At 40.8% G+C, this 20,796-nt stretch overlaps 1 protein-coding gene across 1 annotated transcript in view; it reads right to left on the bottom strand.

The window, feature by feature from the left end:
* LOC145410149 (uncharacterized) overlaps positions 1-19,147 on the bottom strand; it is a 38,277-nt gene extending 19,130 nt beyond the window's left edge. Inside the window, exons 1-3 of the mRNA XM_080280347.1 lie at positions 19,009-19,147; positions 14,066-14,256; positions 3,610-3,805 (exon numbers count right to left, since the gene is read on the bottom strand). Coding sequence (XP_080136473.1) covers positions 3,610-3,805; positions 14,066-14,256; positions 19,009-19,147 — 526 coding nt within the window. The remainder of the gene's footprint in view (positions 1-3,609; positions 3,806-14,065; positions 14,257-19,008) is intronic.
* Between the last annotated feature and the right edge of the window lie 1,649 nt (positions 19,148-20,796).

The raw sequence follows: 20,796 nt of genomic DNA on the forward strand, positions 1-20,796 counted from the left end.
ATAACATTTCTCCCAGTAACAAGCACACTCGTAATGACCACCACGACTGTTTATTTCGTAATTGGCTATTGATGTGCAGGACCTACACACACACACACACACACACACACACACACACACACACACACACACACACACAGATGGAGATGAAGTACCTTATGACTGCAAATCACTGGAAGATTGTTAAGCAACGATTTTTTGTTGAATTATTTTGCCTGATATTCTCTCTCTCTCTCTCTCTCTCTCTCTCTCTCTCATACCCTAACACACCCACACAACCTTCACGCACGACCGAATGACAGGCAAAGCACTCAGACGTTTCCTAATAAGATGACACGCAACCATCATCAAGCATTCAGATCCCAATTATTCAATTCTATGTAGCGAACAGACCATCCCTTGTATGTATTGTCTCCTGCCCTCCATATTTTTCACATCCTTCCTCCTCATACTCCTTTCTTGCTTCATACTACTCTCTTTCCATATTTCTCACTCCTCCCCAAACGCTATAGTAATTTTCTTATAGATATTTATTCCGTGCCTCAAATTTCTGCCACATAAGAAAAAAAATCTGAAATCTTTTATTGCCACAGCTTATGGGGATGTGGATATTTTTTTTTTACTGTGAAAGCATATAATTTATCGAGAGGTTTCTTAGCTGACTTGTGAATCAAACCCAGACTCTCTCTCTCTCTCTCTCTCTCTCTCTCTCTCTCCACTTACCTACTATCATGGTCACTGCAGTCGCCCACATGGGCAGCATGGTCGTCATTTTCCACTGTAAAAGAAGGGATGTGGTGAGGCAGATAGATAGGTAGGTAGATTGATAGATACATACAGTAGATAGAGAAAGATAGAGAGGGGGGGAGCATAACCCTGAGGAGGACAGGAAAAAATAACTCATGCTGTGGCAATGTATGAATAACTGTCTGCTGGCGTGAGAATGAATACGTAGGTAGCTTGGGCGGCCATTAAAATACAGTATTATCCATCTTGCTTTTCCTATCCCAAGACGATTTTTCTAAGATTTGGAGTGGCCTATCATTGTCTCAGGATTTAAAGACAATCTCAAGTAAATAAATATATAAATAAATGTCCATAAACTACCACCAGACGGTTTTATTCAGCTCACCCCTTCAGTTCGATGATGTACTTTAATTTAGCATTATTCCTACCATCTTCAGGTAGTTTTATTCAGCTTTTGGGCCTAGGCTTGTATTCTCGACGGATAAGGAAGCTCCCTAACACCATTTCCTAAGCGATTTATTCGACTTGTTACACCTTACTGTCCAATGCTATTCAAATCCTTCCAGTGTCGCCGTACCCTGCATAAACAACCTTTAAAAAATGCCATTAACCATCCATAAAATAAATCGCAAAGGAAGAGGTTCTAAGGCCAGAGAGACTTTTCAAACTACAGGAGATAGATGCAGCCTTCATTTACCCGTTCAATTGCACTGGAAATAAAAGGAATAAACTAAAACTGAGTCACTGAATTAAAAGGGTTAAGGTGTGTTGTCTCGTAGTCTAGGGATTGTTGTTTTTGTTGGGGCCACATCCTCAGTCCAGCGTGATCTCCGTGGACTGCAGGCTGATGTTGGAGAGAGAGAGAGAGAGAGAGAGAGAGAGAGAGAGCTAAGAAAGAGTTACTACGAAGTCTCCTATGCTACTTACCTGTCCTCCCCTCACTGCAGGCAACACAGTACTAACGATAGGGTTATAAGAAGCTTTCATCATGTTAGTATGAATATTCTAACGCCTGTACTCAAACATACTGACGTGACTCTCTCTCTCTCTCTCTCTCTCTCTCTCTCTCTCTCTCTCTCTCTCTCTCTCTCTCTCTCTCTCTCTCTCTCTCTCTCTCTCTCTCTCTCTCTCTCTCTCTCTCTCTCTCATCGCAAAATATGTTAATATACACAATCTCATGTTCGATCTATCTTTCTATGCATCCGCCCATCCGTCTGTCTGTCTGCTTCTGTGTGTCTGTCAGACTCGATAACATCTTCTGTTGCCTTACACACACACACACACACACACACACACACACACACACACACACACAAACTTTCCCGCACACCATAACACACACACACACACACACACACACACACACACACACACACACACACCTATCTTACACTTCCAACATAATGCATATACAATTGCCTATTCTCTTTTTATCCCACCACCCACTTAACTACTCAGTCCGATCCCACTCTCGCCCTCAAGGCTCCTGGTACAGAGTTGCTACCGGAATGGCGTTTGGCAGTCGTAGGTTCGATCTCTGGTAGCAGATATCCGTTTCGCATGCCGTTTTTTGTACTACGTGCTAAGTTTAATTTTCCCAGGATGATCACCCTTTCTCTCTCTCTCTCTCTCTCTAACCTACTTTAACCTATTCTGACATAACCAAGACTAAAAGATTATTCTAACTTACCAACACACTAACCTAACCTAATACTAACAAAGCAAACCTAACCTAACCTAACCTAGACTTTCTTAGATAATAAAGTGTACAGAAGGAAAAACAGTTTCCCGGCAAGGTACAGGTGGATTGAAAAGAAGTTCTTTCACTTCAATTTGGCCTAGTTTTTTTTTTTTTTTTTTAGCTTATTTTACGTAGCTTAGTAGCAGAAAAAGATAATGGTACGGCTCCCTATCCTTTACATGGCACATCTTCCTGACCGGCATCATATTCTAGTGTTATCTCTTGTTACAGCTCAATATTCAGGATGGAGAGATGGAAATTTTTAGGCCAAATTAGAGTGAAAGGGGTATGGTTGATTTTTCCTGTGGCGCTGCAGGTTTCGTCATAGCATTTGCTCTACCGAATGTGATTTGGGTAAGATTCAAATTGTCTGTACTTGGTCAAGTGCCATGGGGTTGTTTCTTCCCTTCAGGCATACAGTGGGTGCGGGATACCTTGGGTTCATGTATGGGACAAGGTAAAAAGGCTTCTTAATTGGTCATGGTAGTGGGAGGCTGCTGGACTGTCTTTTGGCAGTTCTGGGTTCGATCCCCCGCAGAGTAAAAATGGAATAAGAAATCATATTTCTATCTAATTTGCAGCATCTGTCTAGCAACAACAAATCTGTGATAAGAAGCTAAGAACTCTGCAGTCCTGAAAACTGCTGTTCTGAAGGATCCTCCACCGAGTATTTACAAGAATGTGACCAGTCCCCTTAGCAACCCCTATGGCCGCAATAACGAGTATCCAGCAAGTCTTAACTTGGGTGATGTTGTGGGAAAAAAAAAAAAAAAAAAGAAACAATCCTGGTTCCAAAGCCATGGGCACTTCCTCATTTCTTAATGCTTTCCTTGTCCGTGACAGTAACACCACTGACGCCAGACCAGGTTCAACAGTGCATCTCCTGATGTGCACTGTTCTACACCTGAGTCAACTTGGGCGTAGAACTACATTTCTCTTTGAAATCTCTCATCTTAGTAGGGGTATACACTTAAGTGAAAGAGGTGAAGCCAGAAGTGTATTTCAACCTCACCAGCAACATACGCTCATGAATCAGAGCAATCTTGTTGGTAGATTAGGGAAAACGACTTGAAATCACCACAGCATCATCCATAAGATGGGCACCATTGTGACAGACAAACCAGTAGTGTGCACAACCGTCAAAGTTAATATTGCCATACGAAGCCACCTTACCTCAGAGAGTGCAGCTATGAAGACCTCTCGTCGCCCCAACTTTCGTGACAACAAAGGCAGTCGGTCATACTCCAAGAGTCTTAGAACGTTCCAAGTCCCCACTGGAAGTACATTCCGTAGGCGAAACTTCTGGTTTAGTGTCCTCTGCACCAATACGACGTCCGTTAAAAATCAGATGTGGGTTTTGGAGCCTCCCGCTTACATCCAAATGCTGGGGTCCCATAGGCTTTACCCAGCAACCCTCATAACTAATGCCAGGCTGACAGGGCCTGCGACTGGGCTGGGACGAGAGACCTGTCACATGGGGAAAGACACCAGCAAAAATCTGGGTCGGGGTCATCTGACCCTGATCCATCTTCCTTTTTTTTTTTTTTTTTTTATTATTATGGTTGTAATAACCTTACGGGGATGGGATGCAAACTATTCTCCAACCTCCTAAATCATTGAAGGACTTCCGTAGCGTGGTGAGTTCCAGAGCATCAGGCCTGGCTATTCAAGTGGATTGCAAACCAAGGTTAACGAACACCACGTACACTGCTAGATGGCCGTTGGCTTAAGAAACTCATCCGCCCTGTGACAGGTCTTATTTTTTGTCCAGCTGTGTGTCTAGTCACTCACCTCACTGGACAAACCCAGTGGGGTTGTCAGTTTAGTGGCAGACAATCGGACCATGATAAAAGTAGTACTGGATTGCATGGTACCAGTAGCAGACCAACGCCTGACCCGTCTTCTGAGCTGAATACATCGTCTGGTGGCAACAATAATAAAACAGTTAAGATTTCTCACGTCATGAAACGGTTAACTACTTCACAACGATTGCGTCTTTCTTTTATTATTGCTGCCTTCAAATGTTTTCAGTTAGTTTGGGAGAGAATGCTCGAACTTGACGATATGCAACCTTCATTAACCTCTTCAGGACAACAGGTCTTTCCTAAGTGCAACGATTCGTCTAAAATTAGCTGGAATAGACGAGAGAGAGAGAGAGAGAGAGAGAGAGAGAGAGAGAGAGACAGACAGACAGACAGACAGAGAGAAACGTTATGATAGAGTAAATGGTGAATGGAAGGGTAAGTGCTGAAAGGCCAATGGGAGGGAATGAAGGATGCAGTGGACGGAGCGTGTTGAACAGTCTCCATTTTTTTTTTCTTCGATACTCAGTTGCTGACTTTGTTCAGAGGCCTTATTCGCCCTTGTGTGGAGTGCAGCTCTGGCGTTTGGGGTACTAAATAATACACAACTTTTAAACGGAATGGAGTCAAGAGCTTCCCTCTCATCAGCTCCACCCTTATTTCAACTGCCTTCAGCTTCTCTTTTTCTCCTCCATAATTAATACTTTGGTCTCTTCTGAACTCAGTAGCTGTAATCTTCCTTCATTACGGCAGGCATGCAACACCGATTTAGCTACACATGGACTCCGCCTGTGTACCCAACTTTCTGATGCGTGAATTAACCCGTATTACGAGTCTTTCATGTGACTGGCAAGCCATCTTTCTCTTAATTTTAGCTTTCTTTTGTTCAGCTCTTTTTGGAAGGGACAATTTTGGAGATTTTCGACATTTGTTTTTTCTTTACTTCAATTTTTAGAAAGTAATAAAAAAAAAAGTTGAACTAGGATACTGGTAGAATGTATATGCTGTAAGATGAACTAGAACGGAATGAAAGGTTTGCGGAACTGGAATGGAATGAAAGATTTGTAGACTAACTGAACCAAGATAAAGACAAATAATACCTGCAAGAAGATGAATGGGGAGGAAAATACTGCAGTTGAGCCAGAAGAGGAGAAAGCAGGTTAAAAGCTCGATCAGGATGGCATGGAGTGCAGTAAAATTGGGAAAGCGGTAGAATTTTTTTTTTTATGCAAGGAAGAAGGAACCAAAGGCTAGAAGCCTGCAAATTATTCCCTCCAAGAAAAATTAAAAATAAGATAATAGAGAGCTATATTCAAGATCCGGTAATTTCAAGATGCCTGAATGCACTGCGTTTAAAAAATTGGAGGTCATAGGCAGTAGGAAATACAGACAAAGGAAGACAGTTCCAGAGCTGGCCTGTTGAATACATAAAGAACAGGGAGTAATGGTTAACTCTTGCATCAGAGGGCTGGAGCCTGGACAGGAGAAGGCTGAGAGTTTGCTGCTAAATGGGTGCTACTTCCTTGCTGTAGTGGTGATGGGATGCAAGCAGACCGTTGAGAGGGGCAGTGACCATTGAAGTAACAATAGAAGAGAGATAAAGATGCATCAGTGCGGCAAAGAGATAGAGGTTGAAAGAAGCCAGTAAAAGGAGGAGAGTTAATGAGACGAAAGAGCCTTTGACTCCACTTTGTTGAGAGGAGCTGTATGCTAGTAGCCTCCTCACACATAAAAGTTGTACTCTACACAGGGGCGAATAAAACCCGTGAATAAAGTCAACAATTGTGGAGGGGTAAAGACACGGAGTCGGCTTAGTACACTTAATATTATGGAAGCAGGTTTTACTGGAGAGGTAATATTATCTTTCCAAGATAAATCCCGGAAGAATGAAACCCCAAGTATGATCAAAGATGATGCAGGATTGAGTTGGGTTTTGTTAAAAATTAGAGGATATTCCTGTGGTAGATTTTGACTGATTGAAAGAAGTAAGAACTGAGTTTTTGATGCATTAAAAACAACAAGATTACTTTTACTGGAATGCCAGCTGGGATGGAATATGGGGCAACAATGAATGGAGAAGTTTAATGAAAGGCATCTGCTATCTGTGGGAGAGAAATGAACTTAGAAGGTGGTAACATGGATAGAAAACCTTAAGTTATGTTCTTCCAAGAAAACTAGCATAGGAAGATATACAAATAGTAAATAAATGTTACTTATGCCCTAGCCGATATTAAAAACATTATAATTTTCAGTATATCATCCATCGGATTATTATAACAAGGCATACAGAGATGAACACTTCAGCGCGCATACCTTAGCGATTGAGATGTGTGTGTGTTCTGTGTGTGATCCAGTTGGCTACTGTGCACTGACAGCTAACACACACACACACACACACACACACACACACACATACACACACACACACACCATTGATTACAACGTACACTATGTCATTTCACCTCCGTACAACCACACCCATCACCATCAATATCACCACACCTTTCGCCGTCACTAATACTAATACCACCACACCACTGCTACTACCCCTGTCCCCACCACAACCACCACTACAACCACTCGCATCACCACAACAAACACCATCAACATCACCACCACACCTGTCACCATCAACAACACCGCCACACCTGTCATCATCAACATCACCACCACACCCATCACCATCAACATCACCACCACATCTATCAACATCAACACCATCACCACCGCATCCATCAGTCACCATCATTACCACCACACGTATCACCACCATCATCACAACACAGCACCATCAACATCATCATCACACCCGTCACCATTAACATCATCACTACACCTGTCACCATCAACATCCCCACACCCATCACCATTATCCCCACCCCTACCACCACTACACCTACCTCCATCACAACCACCATTACCGTCTCCATCACTCTCTCGTCTTCGTCAGTCCATATGTGATACACTGCAGATCCAATCCGAGGCAATTTTAACCTTTCTCTACGAAGACTTTTTTTTTTTTTTTTTTAATGAAGAAACCACTTTTTTAATGCAAGGAAGAAGGAACCAAAGGCCAGTTAGTGACTGGGTTAAAAACCTCTTCATTAATACGCGGCCTGATTTCTGTCCCTTATTACGGTCGTCTGCAGGCAGCAAGAATAAAATTAAAAATAACTCATATGATTACAGAGCTTAAGGGAAAGTTCTTACTATGTCGAGCCTTTTATCCAGTTCTGGAACCTTCGAACTTGCAGATAGTCATGCTATCTATTGAGCCACAGGCACTTACCGAAAGCGATATTCAACATTACCTTGCATGCATGAAGCTTTCCTTACTGGGTGTTATACAAGCATGTCCTGCGGTCATTTGTTCGTACAACACATGGCGCCACAGACGGCATTAGTACTCTGTCTATCTATCTATTGCCAGACGCCTTAATCCCGTAAGGGGTGGCCACAAACAAATCGCCTCCATGTCGTCCAGTTCCCCACCAATTCACTGCCCTACTCCCAGCTCACATCCCCCTCACTCATATACCTTTCCACTCCATCCCTCCATCTCATCTTTGGCCTCCCTCTCCCTCTCCTCCCCTCCACCTCACTCACATACACAGTCCTCGTCAGTTTCTCGCTCTTCATCCTCTTCGTATGGCCAAACCACCTCAGTGCATTAAAATTTCTCCTCACACTTTTTATCACATCCACATCCACACCACAACACTCCTTCACTTCCTTATTTGTCAGTCTGTCTCTCCATGTGGCTCCACATGCTCCTCTCAAATAACTCATTTCTACTGCTCTCACTCTTGACTTGTGTCGCTCCAACAAAAAGGAAGAAAGGTTGATGTTTTTTTTTTTTTTTTAAATCAGTGATAAGAAACAGGGAAGCGATCATGGAAGTAAAAAAGTCGCTACATGACAGTTTTGTGATACCAACTCTAACATCAGTACTCAGAGGTACAAGTTAGGAAAGGCTGTCTAAAATGTGGTCAGTTCATGTACACATCTATTTGTAATTACGTAATCGTGTTCTACAGGATCTGAGCTAAGCTCTTTCTGTCCCGCCTCCAATGCTATTATTATCCAACTTTTCTTTGAAAGTAAGGATATTCTTTCCACAAACCACATTTTCATCCAAATTATTTCATTTCTGTTTGGAGAGCTATATTTTCTTAGATAACCCAAGCAAAGTAGGTATCTTCCGTATAAAACTGTCCTCTCGTTCTCTCCTCATCGTTTATGATATAGTCTTCTATACCAATGTTCTTTATACCATGCGTATACTTATACATCATATCTCCTTTTTCTCTTCGTTCCTGTAATGTAGTCAGTTTTAGCCTTCCCAGACTCTCTTCATTCTGAAAATCCCTTAAGCTTGGTATCATTTTTGTAGCCACTCTTTACACCTTTTCTAATTTATTTGTATGTTTCTTTAAGTGGGAAGACCACACCACGGCAGCATATTCCAATCTAGGTCTTACCACTGTCATTATCAATTTACTTAGCATTTCCTTACTCATATAATTAAACGCTGTTCTTATGTTCATCAGTCGATTTTATGCTCCCCTAGCGTTCTTATTTATATGTTTCCCTGTCGGTAATCCCTATCGTATTATTACACCCAAATAATTCTCCTGGTGAGCTTTGTTGAAATCTTTGTTTCCCATCTTGTAACCCCAATTAAGTTTTCTCAGACATATGCCCATCTCTTATACATTACACTTACTATAGTCGTGGCACTCGACTCTGAGGTCGTCACTATCGTGCCCTGGCAACCTACCCGTCAACAGTGCTTCCGATTTCTAGTATAATATGATACGCCTATGATTCATTTACAATATGTTCGTGTATAATAATATTCGTGCATAATATATTCGTGTATAATAATATGATTCTTGTATAATATGAAACGAAATTGGACTCGCTGTTGACAGGTAGGTTGCCAGGGTACGATAATGACAACCTCAGAATTGTGCGCCGAGACTATAGTGTTAAAATCAGTCTTCCATAACTGACTTCATTATGTAGTTGATCTAAATCTCCCTGCAACAGAACAACTGTTTTTATTTTAAATTTTCTTCATGATACTTGTATCATCAGCTAACATATTCATATATGCTCGAACTTCATTGGGCATATTATTTACATATATCAGGAACATAATGGGGGATAAAACTGCTCCTTGGGGCACTCCACTTATCATTTCCTTCTATGCTGAAAACTTGTCTTTAATCATAGTTCTGATCTGTCTGCCAGTGAGGTAACTCTTTATCTATTTCAGTAAAACACCATCTATGCCACCATTATTTTAAGATTTCCAAATCAACCTCTCATGTGGTACTCTATCAAACACTTTCATGAAATCCAAATAAATACAATCCATCCATCTATCCATCTTTTTCTCGCAATACATTAAGAGCTGTCATGAAAACTTAGCAAGTTTGTGATACATCAAGTACCTCATCTGAAACCAAATTGCAGAGAGATTATTATCTTATTTTTCTCTAAATGAGTAACCCATTTCTTTCTCATGATTTTTTTTCACACAGTTTATAACCAATACTTGTCAGAAACACTGCTATATAGATTAATGGGTCTTCTCTGCTGCCAACCTTATAAATTAGTACTCTATATGCTCCCACCCAATCCCTTGGCAAATCTCCCTCCATTAGAGAACATTTTATTATCTCATATATTGGTTTAACCAACTCATCATCATATTCCCTGATTACCGAACCAGAAATGTTGTCAGGTCCCATGGCTTTAGTTAAATCCACATTTTTCATCAACTCTTAAAGCTCATCAGGTTTAAAATTTTACCTCATATATTTTCTGCACCACGTTCACGTGATTTATTTCCGATCTCTGAAAATCCTCTTCCATTACAAATACTGTCTGAGTGTCTGGAATTTCTCATTCATAATCTCACACACTTCTTCTCTTTCATATTCTTTATTATCATCTTTTACTCCTACATTTCTGTTTTTAACTTTAATATTACAGACTTATCCACTATATTCTTTTCATATTTGGCTGTTTCATCTCTTCTAATCCTCGCAAAATCATTTCTAAAATTTTATAACTCTCCCATACTGATTTACTCTTAGTTTTCCTTGCCATATTCCAGGCTTTGTTCCTCTTTTCCACTGCCACCCAGCATCTGTCATTAAACCATTCCTTTTCCTTCTCAAATTCAGCTCCAAAGGCTACTGTATTTGGAACATAGTTACTAACACCCCTTAATGAACAGTATGCTTCCTTAAACTGAAAGTATTTATTTTCAACATCCTTTGCTTCATTAAAATCTCTCCATTCATATTCTCTGAAGTATTTTCTCAAGGTACTAAAAGCAGCTTTGCTATAATTATAACTGTTTTTTATGCTTTTTTTATTTCATCCTTTTCCTAGTTTATAACCTCAAGTTCAATTAGTATATAATCACTCTTACCTAGGGGACAACAGTGCTTTATATTTTGGATATCATTTGGATTTTTTGTGAAAAGATCTAATCTCGATGGTTCATCGTCACCTCTTGTTCTTATACTATCCTTAATATTTTGGATCAGCCAGTTCTCTGTTGCCAGTTCATGTAATTTATATCCCCATGTATTGGTATTATTACCAGCATCACTTTCCTCCCAGCTAACTTATTTACACTTAAAATCTCCAGTGAATTGCAATCTATTTCTTCTTTGCGCCAGTTATTCCAGGTATATCAATATAACTCTAGTCATTAATTCATCTCCATGTTCTTGTTCGAGGTGGAATATAAGCTACTCTTACATCTACCTTATTACCTTTCTCATCGATTATTTCTTTGTTATAGCTTCTCCATTTATATTTCTGGAAGTTATATGCCTTTCTTTGATTATTATTTGTCATTATTAAAACTCCTCCCCCAGCTCCTTATCTCTTCTCCATATAATTATCATGTAGTAAATCTATATTACTATTCATTATTTTTGTTATACTGTTTTCCTATTCTATTACATTACCATATGTAACATTTCTTACTTTTTTATTTTAATTTATTTTCTGTCTTCTCTTCTATATACCATTTCACCATTTTCATATTCAGTACTCAAAAAAAAAAAAAAAAAAATGCTTCTTCATCTGTTATCTCATTTTTTTCTTTGCTTTTGATATTATATTTCTAATTTTCTCTCCCGATTCCAGTCCCTCCACTATTCCCTTGTTTGTGTCTGTCTCGGTTCAGTCGACTCAGATGTACACTGTAGGGTCATCTATAGCTGCCTTCATTACATTTTAAGTATTGGCACAACTATCTCCTGAATTCAGTCACACGAGTCAGAAAGGCTTCTTGCTCGTATTTCCAGTTAGTTGTCTTCCGGGGAGGGGCACTAACCCCCCGCCAACCCACTTGTTGTCACGTAGGGAACACGTGTTGGTTGGTTATAAGGTTACCACACAGCATTGTCAATGCTTTCCTGGTTTACAGCAGGATTGGAAGTCAGGTATAATTATTCCCCTGTACAAAGGAAAAGGGGAAAAAGAAGTATGTGGTAATCATAAGGGCATTTGTCTTCTTAGTGTAATAGGAAAAGTATATGGTAGGATACGTATTGACAGAGTTAGGGAAATAACAGAAATTAGTTGGAGAAGAACAGGGAGGTTTTGGGAAGGGAAGAGGTTGTGTAGGTCAGATATTCATTCTTAGATCTTTAGTGGAAAAGTTTCAAGAGAAGGGACAGAAGTTGAATGCAGCCTTCATGGAGTTGGAGAAAGCATAAGACAGGGTGGATAGCAAGGATTGTGGAAAGTATTAAGAATATATGGAGTAGGTGGGAAGTTGCTGAATGCTGTGAAAAGTATGTATGATGGTGCTAAGGCTGCAGTGCTTGTGGATAGTGAACTGAGTGAAGTTTTCTATCTGAAGGTTGGATTGAAACAGGGATGTGTCATGTCTCCATGGTTGTTCAGTCACGTATATGGATGGGGTTATAAAAGAGATACAAGGTAGGACAGATGGTATTGGAGTGGCCCTAGTGAGAGAGGGCAGTGTTTGGAAACTCCCTGTGCTGTTGCTTGCAGATGATACACTGTTGTTAAGTGAAGACGAAGGGGAGCTACAAGGCTTGGTGGCTGAGTTTGGGAGAGTGTGTAGGAAACGTAATCTGAAGGGGAATGTAGGGAAGAGTAACGTTACGGTCTTCGAGAGAAGTCAGTGAATGTACATTGAGTCTTGATGAGGAGGTAATGGAAAATATGAGTGCGTTTAAGTACTTGGGTAGCGTGATGAGTAAGGATGGAAGTTTAGAGGGTGAAGTACTTGAAAGGGTACAACAAGGAAGAAAGTTTGCTGGTTTCTTGAAAGTAGCAATAAGAAACAGGGAAGTGAGCTTGGAAGTGAAAAAGTTACCACATGATAGTATTGTGATACCAATTCTAACGTATGGAAGTGAAGCTTGGACCTTGTTGGAAGGACACAAGTCAAGAGTGAGAGCAACGGAAATTAGTTATTTGAAAGGAGCATATGGAGTCACATGGACTGACAAGGAGAGTGTATGTGAGTGAGGTGGAGGTGGGGGGGGGGAGAGGGAGGGGGAGGCCAAGGATGAGATAGAGGGATGGAGTGGAGAGGTATACGAGAGACGGGGGTGTGAGCTGGGAGCAGGGCAATGAAATGGCGGGGGACAGGGTTACATGGAGGCGATTTGTTTGTGGTCACCCCTTACGGGATTAAGGCGTCTGGCAATAGATAGTCTGAAAGGGTACTAGTATATATATATGGTGGGGGCGCTCACCATCCACTCATTCGATGTAGTGCTGCTCTCGGGTGTCTGCCCCTTCCTCTCCTCTCTCCATTCCTTCCTTCCTCTTCTGTCTATCTTTACTTCATTCTTTCCTAGTCCTTCTGCCTACGGGTGACTTTACACTCCCTCTTTTGTCTTTCTTTCCTTCATTCTTTTCTCTTCCTTCTGCCTATGGATGACTCTACACTGAGTGACAAACCTAATGGTTTCCTGTACACCAGGAAACCATTTACTACGCTGGGTGGTAACCATATAACCAAATCATGGCGCCTGGTGGTTTTGTGGGTAATTATAGCACTCCAATCGGATTGAGCCGGTGAAAGTTTATACCCAAGGGTTGGTTGGGGTTATTGCTCATGTAATGCCACACAGGGATGAGTGAGGCTGGTCACTCTCATCTTAAATGTCAGGACCAAATTGTCTAGCCATGGGCTTCTACGCTCCTCATGGGGCAACGTAGAATTGGATGATGGATATATATATATATATATATATATATATCTATATATATATATATATATATATATATATATATATATATATATATACACAGTGTGTGTATGTAGCCTATGTATACAGTATATACATGCAGGGCCGGATCCAGCGTTTTATAAAACGGGGGGCGTGATTATCATTTTCAGATCCAGGGGTAAAGTGGGTATACAGTCCCCTGCCCAACCGGAAGCATTCAGTGTGTGTGTGTGTGTGTGTGTGTGTGTGTGTGGTACCAACCCAGCTCGTTAACAAATCATCCTTTTGATCAGATGATAGCGTGGTGGACTTTTATTAGAACTGTGTATGCTTGTATATTTCAGAAGGATGCAATTTGACCAAACCAACTTCGGAAATAGATTGAAAATGAATAATTAAACTACGACGCTGACAAACAATCCTCATGATCACAACATCCACAATATGTAGATCCATGACTATTCAACGAGTAAACTGAGCCATCAATAACAAGATCTACTTGCTTCCCAACGGATTGATGAAAAACATACGTCTAGGATGTCTCCTATCAGACCATCTGAACACACCTTCTCAAGGGTTTCAGGTATAGTCTGTGGCTTCGATTTTTCTGTTGCCCAGTGGCGTTTCCAGAGTCTCAGCTCCTGAGAAAGGCATGATGGACTCGGCAGATCACCTCGGTATTGTTCCTGGATATTGCGTTCTTGCCAGTACTGAAGTTCATCTTGCCACGGCCAAGTATTACACAATTAGAGGTTGAAAATTTTAACGAATATCGGTAAAGCATCAGAATGGCAATGTAATTTGAGCCAGAAAAATTGAGAAATTTACATAAGAATATTTCAGATCAGAAATATTCATATTTCCCCACCTCTGTCTCCACCTTGGAATCTTGGAGTAAAAAAATATATATTGGCTTCTGAAAAAGGGAGGGCCTACACCCCCCCTCCCCCTGGATCCGGGCCTGTACATGTACAGTATATGTACTGTATATACACGGAGAGTAGACTAGCCATCTACCCTTAGGCTGCTGGTCTACGTTAGCCTTGCCTCAAGCCCTTACACAAAGGGTATTATGTTATTAGCCACTTATTCCACATGTAGCTTAACCAAAATGCTATACGGTGTAATACAGGTAACATGGAATAGGTATTTACAGAATTATTTTAGTCCATCCATCCATCGATCACCTGTACCGAGAGACCAGCGATGACTGGGCACTGCACATCCCAGGCGCTTGTCTCGCTACACTGGAACTAGGCAGTGTATAGGCCTATTAATTATTAAAGAATTATGTTAGTTGCTCCTTAAATAACTTCTGCAGATCAGTTTTCTCTAGAGTGGGGGCGTATCTGAAGAACAGTTTTGTAAAATGTCAATTTTTTTTTTCTAGGCAGATATACTCAGATAATCTAAATGTTATTAAATTATGTGATTTGAATGTAATTTCAAAGAATTTTTCAATGATGTGGACACTTGGGGAAACGTTTTTGTGTACCTCAATTCTGGAATTTCTGGTTCGTGTTGTAGCTTGGCAGCAAAACTGTTAAAATAATAGTTACGTCACAATTTTGATAAATTCGACGCAGACATTTGTTTTGTTGTGGCATTCGTAGGGTTTGACTAAATAACAAATATACTACAGCTTGGAGAGATAAAGAGCAAATTAAAACTTGTTACAGAACCCCTACCTAAGACGCCATTATATCACAAATGAGGAAATGGTTTGAAGGGTTGGAGGAAATCACGAATATTCTTTGAAGGGCTGGAGAAAATCACGAACATTCACAAAGGTAAGCGTGTGTTAGACGTTTTGCGTATATATTGGCGCAAGGTCCAGTATGGAGAATTGTGGCAATGAGGGTTGTGTGGGGATGAAAGGATGGAGGAATGAGGTAACAGAGAGGTGGGTTGGCATGATGCTGGTGTCGTATTTTGGTATAACTTAGAGGATTATGAGGCTTGATTTTCCCTCGAATTGTAATATATTGTACAGTTTCTGTGGTATATATTCAGTTCGGAATTTAATACTAGGTAATTTGCCAAAGATCCCTTCACTGCTAATTAGAATATATCTTGTTTGTTATTAAATAATAGTGTGGTAATGTTAAGCCCTGCATGTTACCAAAAAATTTTTTTGGTTACTATTGTAGTTATTATGTGTAATTAGGTTGAAGGATTCAGTTGAGGTTTCTCTGTAAATTTTTGAAATTTATGTAGAGATGCTAGTCGAGTAATAATGTTAGTCTAGTGAAATGTTTCTAAATCTCAGTAAGTTAGGTGCTGTAAATATGGTTAATTTTATCATTTGCATAGTTTATTTTATTTTAGATGTTATTTGTATTTTTCTGTATTCTCAGGGAGTTCAGTTGGGATTTTACGATTAATCTTTGAAATCATCATGGTTGGATGTGCTTGAGTAAGTGTTTGTAAATTCATTTATTAGAAGTGTCATGATGGTGGTGATATGCTGTAGTTCTTTATTTTTCTCAGCAACAGGCCCCAAGTCAGGTTAAACAATATGAGGGGGTGCTGTGATCTTTGGGTGGGTAGTGTTCACTTAGGCAGCTCAGACCACAACTTGCTATCTGACTTTCCCCCATTGTAATGACATTTATGTTTATTTAATTGAAATTTGACCTGTGTGCTTGTTTTGGATTTTGATGTGTATACAGTATATGCTGTACATTGATTTTATTATAAAGCTTTTAGATCAGATAATGAAGGTAAGGGAGAGAGTTCTAGAACGTATGATTAGAGAAAGAGTGTATATTGATGAGATGCAGTTTGGGTTTATGCCAGGCAGGGTGACCACTGATGCCATAGCCTATTCATTGTTTGACAGCATCAGGAAGAATATATAGGAGAGAAAAGGGAACTGCAATTTGTTTTTGTTGATTTGGAGAGGGCCTTTGACAGAGTCCCTAGAGAGGTGGTGAAGTGGGCAGTGAGAAAGCTTGGGGTGGAGGAGTGGCTGGTTAGGTTGGTTATGGCCATGTATGTAGGTGCTCGCACCCAGATAAGAGTGAATGGAGATTTGAGTGATGAGTTTTCCGTGAGTGGTGGTGTGCATCAGGGGTCAGTTTTGAGTCCCCTGTTGCTTATCATGGCACCTGAAGTCCTCTCACATGACTTGAGAAATGGACTCCCATGGGAGATGTTGTATGCTGATGGTTTGGTGTCGATTGCAGAGAATGAAAGGGAGGCGGAAGAAAGGTTTAGGAAGTGGAGAGATGGTATGGGGCACAAGGGCTTAAGAGTAAATGCAGATAAAACAAAAGTGATGATATCTAGGGTTGGTGGCAGTACTGTCAAAGAAGAGGGAAAGTGTCTATGTGCAATTTGCCTCAAGGGCATGGGAAGTAATTCCATCCTGTGCAGTGTTTGTGATAAGTGGGTGCACAAGATATGTAGTGGTATTAGAGATAGACTGCAAGATAATGCAGATTATATGTGTGCGGCGTGCCAGGGAGAGCAAGTGGAGATTGTCAGGCGTGAAAGGATTGAACTTGCTGGTGAGTGTCTCTGAGTCTGTGGAAGAGTTTTGTTACTTGAGAGACATGTTGTATGCTGTAGGTGGGGCTGGAGCCAGCTCTGTGGCTAGGGTGAGAAGTGGTTGGAAGAAGTTCAGAGAACTGATGCCTTTGCTGACATTGAGGGGACTCTCCCTACATGCTAAGGGGTCTTTGTATGCAGCATGTGTTAGGGGTGTAATACTGTATGATGATGAGACTTGAGCAGTAAAGGAAGAGGATATTCGCAGGCTCAGACATACAGAAATGACAATGACTAGGTGGATGTGCGGTGCGTCCATGCATGCAAGGCCTGGGGGGGTTGGCTTTATGATGGAAGAGTTGAGAGGTAGGATGGGACTGGAGAGTATTGGTGTTGTGATGTGGAGAGATAGATTGAGATGATTTGGGCATGTGGAGAGGATGGGGGATGATAATTTGGTGCAGAAAGTGAGAAGCATTAATATTGGGGATGGGGTTGCTAGGGGTAGAATTAGAAAGACGTGGGATGAGGTCATTAAGTGTGACCTCAGAGTTAAGGGACTGAACAGGGAGGCTACCACAGTTTGAACAGCATGAAGAGCCACCATTAGGTGACCAAGGCCAACATATGCAAGCATGTTGGAGACTTCAGAAACGAAATGACACTTTATTCCTGGTTGAAATTATGTTATAGTGTCCTTATTTTTACTAGTAATCATTGCTCTTTGATTCACCTTTCATTTGTTCCCTGTTTTTATCCTTTTATGTATTTTTAAGGTAATTATTCTAAGCAAACCTGCCTCTGTAGGCTAGGCTAGGTATGATCCAGTATTGCAGTTAGGTTAGGTATGATCCAGTATTATGGTTAGGTTAGGTATGATCCAGTATTGTGGTTAGATTAGGTATGATCCAGTATTTTGGTCAGGTTAGGTATGATCCAGTATTGTGGTTAGGTTAGGTATGATCCAGTATTGTGGTTAGATTAGGTACGATCCAGTATTTTGGTCGGGTTAGGTATGATCCAGTATTGTGGTTAGGTTAGGTATGATCCAGTACCCTATTGTGATTAGGTTTTGTTTGATCCAGTATTGTGGTTAGGTTAGGTATGATCCAGTATTGTGGTTAGGTTAAGGTGACAAGGTTTATTGGAGCTATAAGTGGGACATTGTCATATTACATCTATCTGTCTATTGCCAGACGCCATAATCCCGTAAGGGGTGGTCATTTGACTTTGAGTTTACTTTATATATATATATATTTATATATATATGTATATATGGAGCCTCTGTGGTACAGTGGTAGAGTGTGCGTTTCGTACGCGGGTGAACCAGGGTTCGCGCCCCTCGAGGGTAATAAACTTTGGGAGTGTTCACCTGGCCATGCACTACATTGGCGGACACAAGGGGTGCTGTGGTTGAACCAGTGTCACTTACTATAAAGTATGCTTGCACCCAGTCGGCTTGTGCGGGTGGATTACATTTGGTTCACAGACTACACACACACATCCAAAGCCACACCAACACTACAATTACACTTAAAAGCACTTCTCACCCTACATACAATCTCTACTAGACAGCCTAAGCCACTTGGTAGAGATACATTGGTTGTATCGCCCCAACTTTGGTCGGGATAGGCCGGTCCTGCAGTGGATACTCCAACGGCTGATGATGATACATACATATATATATATATATATATATATGTAGATAGATAGATATACAATACAGATAGATAAATAGATAGATAAAGTGTTTATATATATATATATATATACATATACCGGTATATATATATATACAGTAAGGTCCCGGGTTACGTCAGTATCGACTTACGTCAATTCAAGGTTACGACAGTCGGTCCGCGAGTGGAAATTTTAAAATATAAGAAAATAAAGAAAAAATACGTAAAGCGTGGGTTTTGAAGTGTTGCTGTGTACCGCGAGATGTCTCTGGCGTTTTCCCGCCTCACGCTTGACTACCAACAATCGCTCTCAGTCTCACTGCTACCACCGCCTGATACAGTGATACCGTCATTTTCTTGTGTTTTTCGCCATCCTGATTCCAAGATGCCTAAGAGACAGCTTCCTGGTGACCATAACGACTCCAAGAAACGCAAGACCATCACATTACGTGAAAAAGTCGATATTATTAAGCATAATGAGAAAGGAGAAAAGGCATCAGCAATCGGGCGTGCGCTTGGGATGAGCTGTACTACCGTAGCTACCATCCTCAAAGACAAGGAACGTATCTTGACTCACGTTAAAGGTGCAACTCCCATGCAATCAACTGTGATTACCAAGCAAAGATCGGGACTGTTGATTGAGATGGAACGGATGCTAATGCTGTGGATTGATGACAATAATCAACGGTGCATGCCTCTGAGTGAACAGTTAATCTGTGAAAAAGCACGCACACTCTACCAAGACCTTAAGAAAGAAAAAAGTGAGGAAAATGAGACCAACGAGACATTTGTGGCATCAAAAGGTTGGTTTACTCGTTTCAGGGCTCGAGCAAACCTAACCAGCAAAAGAATTTTCGGAGAAGCAGCCAGTGCAGATGACGAAGCAGCAAAAACATTCATTAAAGAGTTGGAGGAGTTGATTGAGAAGGAAGGCTACATTCCAGAACTTATATTTAATGTTGATGAAACGGGACTAAACTGGAAACGAATGCCTAACAGAACCTATATTGCTAAAGAAGAAAAAACCATGCCAGGTCACAAAGCATCCAAAGAGCGCCTAACGCTACTTTTTGGGGGAAACTGTGCAGGCGATTTCAAGCTTAAACCGCTACTCGTGTACCACTCCGAAAATCCAAGAGCTCTTAAGGGGATCCTTAAAGCTAGCCTACCAGTTCAATGGAAAAGTAATTTAAAGGCTTGGGTGACTAGTGCAATTTTCATTGACTGGTTTTCAAAGTGTTTCGTGCCAGAGGTTGAACGGTATTGTGCTATGAAGAATCTGCCATTCAAAGCTCTTCTCATTATTGATAATGCTCCTGGTCATCCTTCGAGCCTGACAGAGTTGCACCCTAATGTAAAAGTTGTGTTTATGCCACCAAACACAACATCAATCCTACAACCCATGGACCAAGGTGTAATAAGAGCTTTCAAGGCTTACTACCTGAGAAAAACATTCAGACAGGCAATACGAGCAACAGAAAATGGTAAAGTAACACTCAAAGAATTCTGGAAAGATTTCAACATCTATAAAGCAGTAAAAAATATTGGAGAATGTTGGGCTGAAGTGACTAAGACAAATATGCACGGAGTGTGGAAAAAAGTGTGCCCTAACCTCGTAAATGACTTTAAAGGATTTGATGAAGACTGTATAAATGAAGTCAAGCGCAACTGTGTGAAAATTGGAAATGATTTAAATCTGGACATAGACGAGAGTGATGTACATGAACTTGTTGATTCACATGATCAAGAGCTGAGTAATGAAGACTTGGTATACCTAGGAAAACAAATGGAAAATGACGAAAAAAGTGATGAGGCAGAACCGCTAAGACAGTTTAAGATTAAGGAAATGGCAAATGCTTTCGACTTCCTAGAAAAAGCAATGGCTGCATTTGAAGATCAGGACCCAAATGCAGAGAGGTTTGCCAAAGTGTACAGGGGAATTGAGGATGCAGTGTCCTGTTATCGTCAAATCTATGACGAAAAGAAATATGCCGCCAAGCAGTCTTCAATTCTCCAGTTTTTCAAGCGAACTGAACACCGAGCCACAACTTCACCACCAGTTGCTACCTCATCCTCATCGTCAACCCCTG

The sequence above is a fragment of the Coenobita brevimanus genome, chromosome 84 (assembly GCF_032717465.1).
Source record: "Coenobita brevimanus isolate Jiangsu-jjx chromosome 84, ASM3271746v2, whole genome shotgun sequence".
Taxonomy (NCBI): Eukaryota; Metazoa; Arthropoda; class Malacostraca; order Decapoda; family Coenobitidae; genus Coenobita; species Coenobita brevimanus.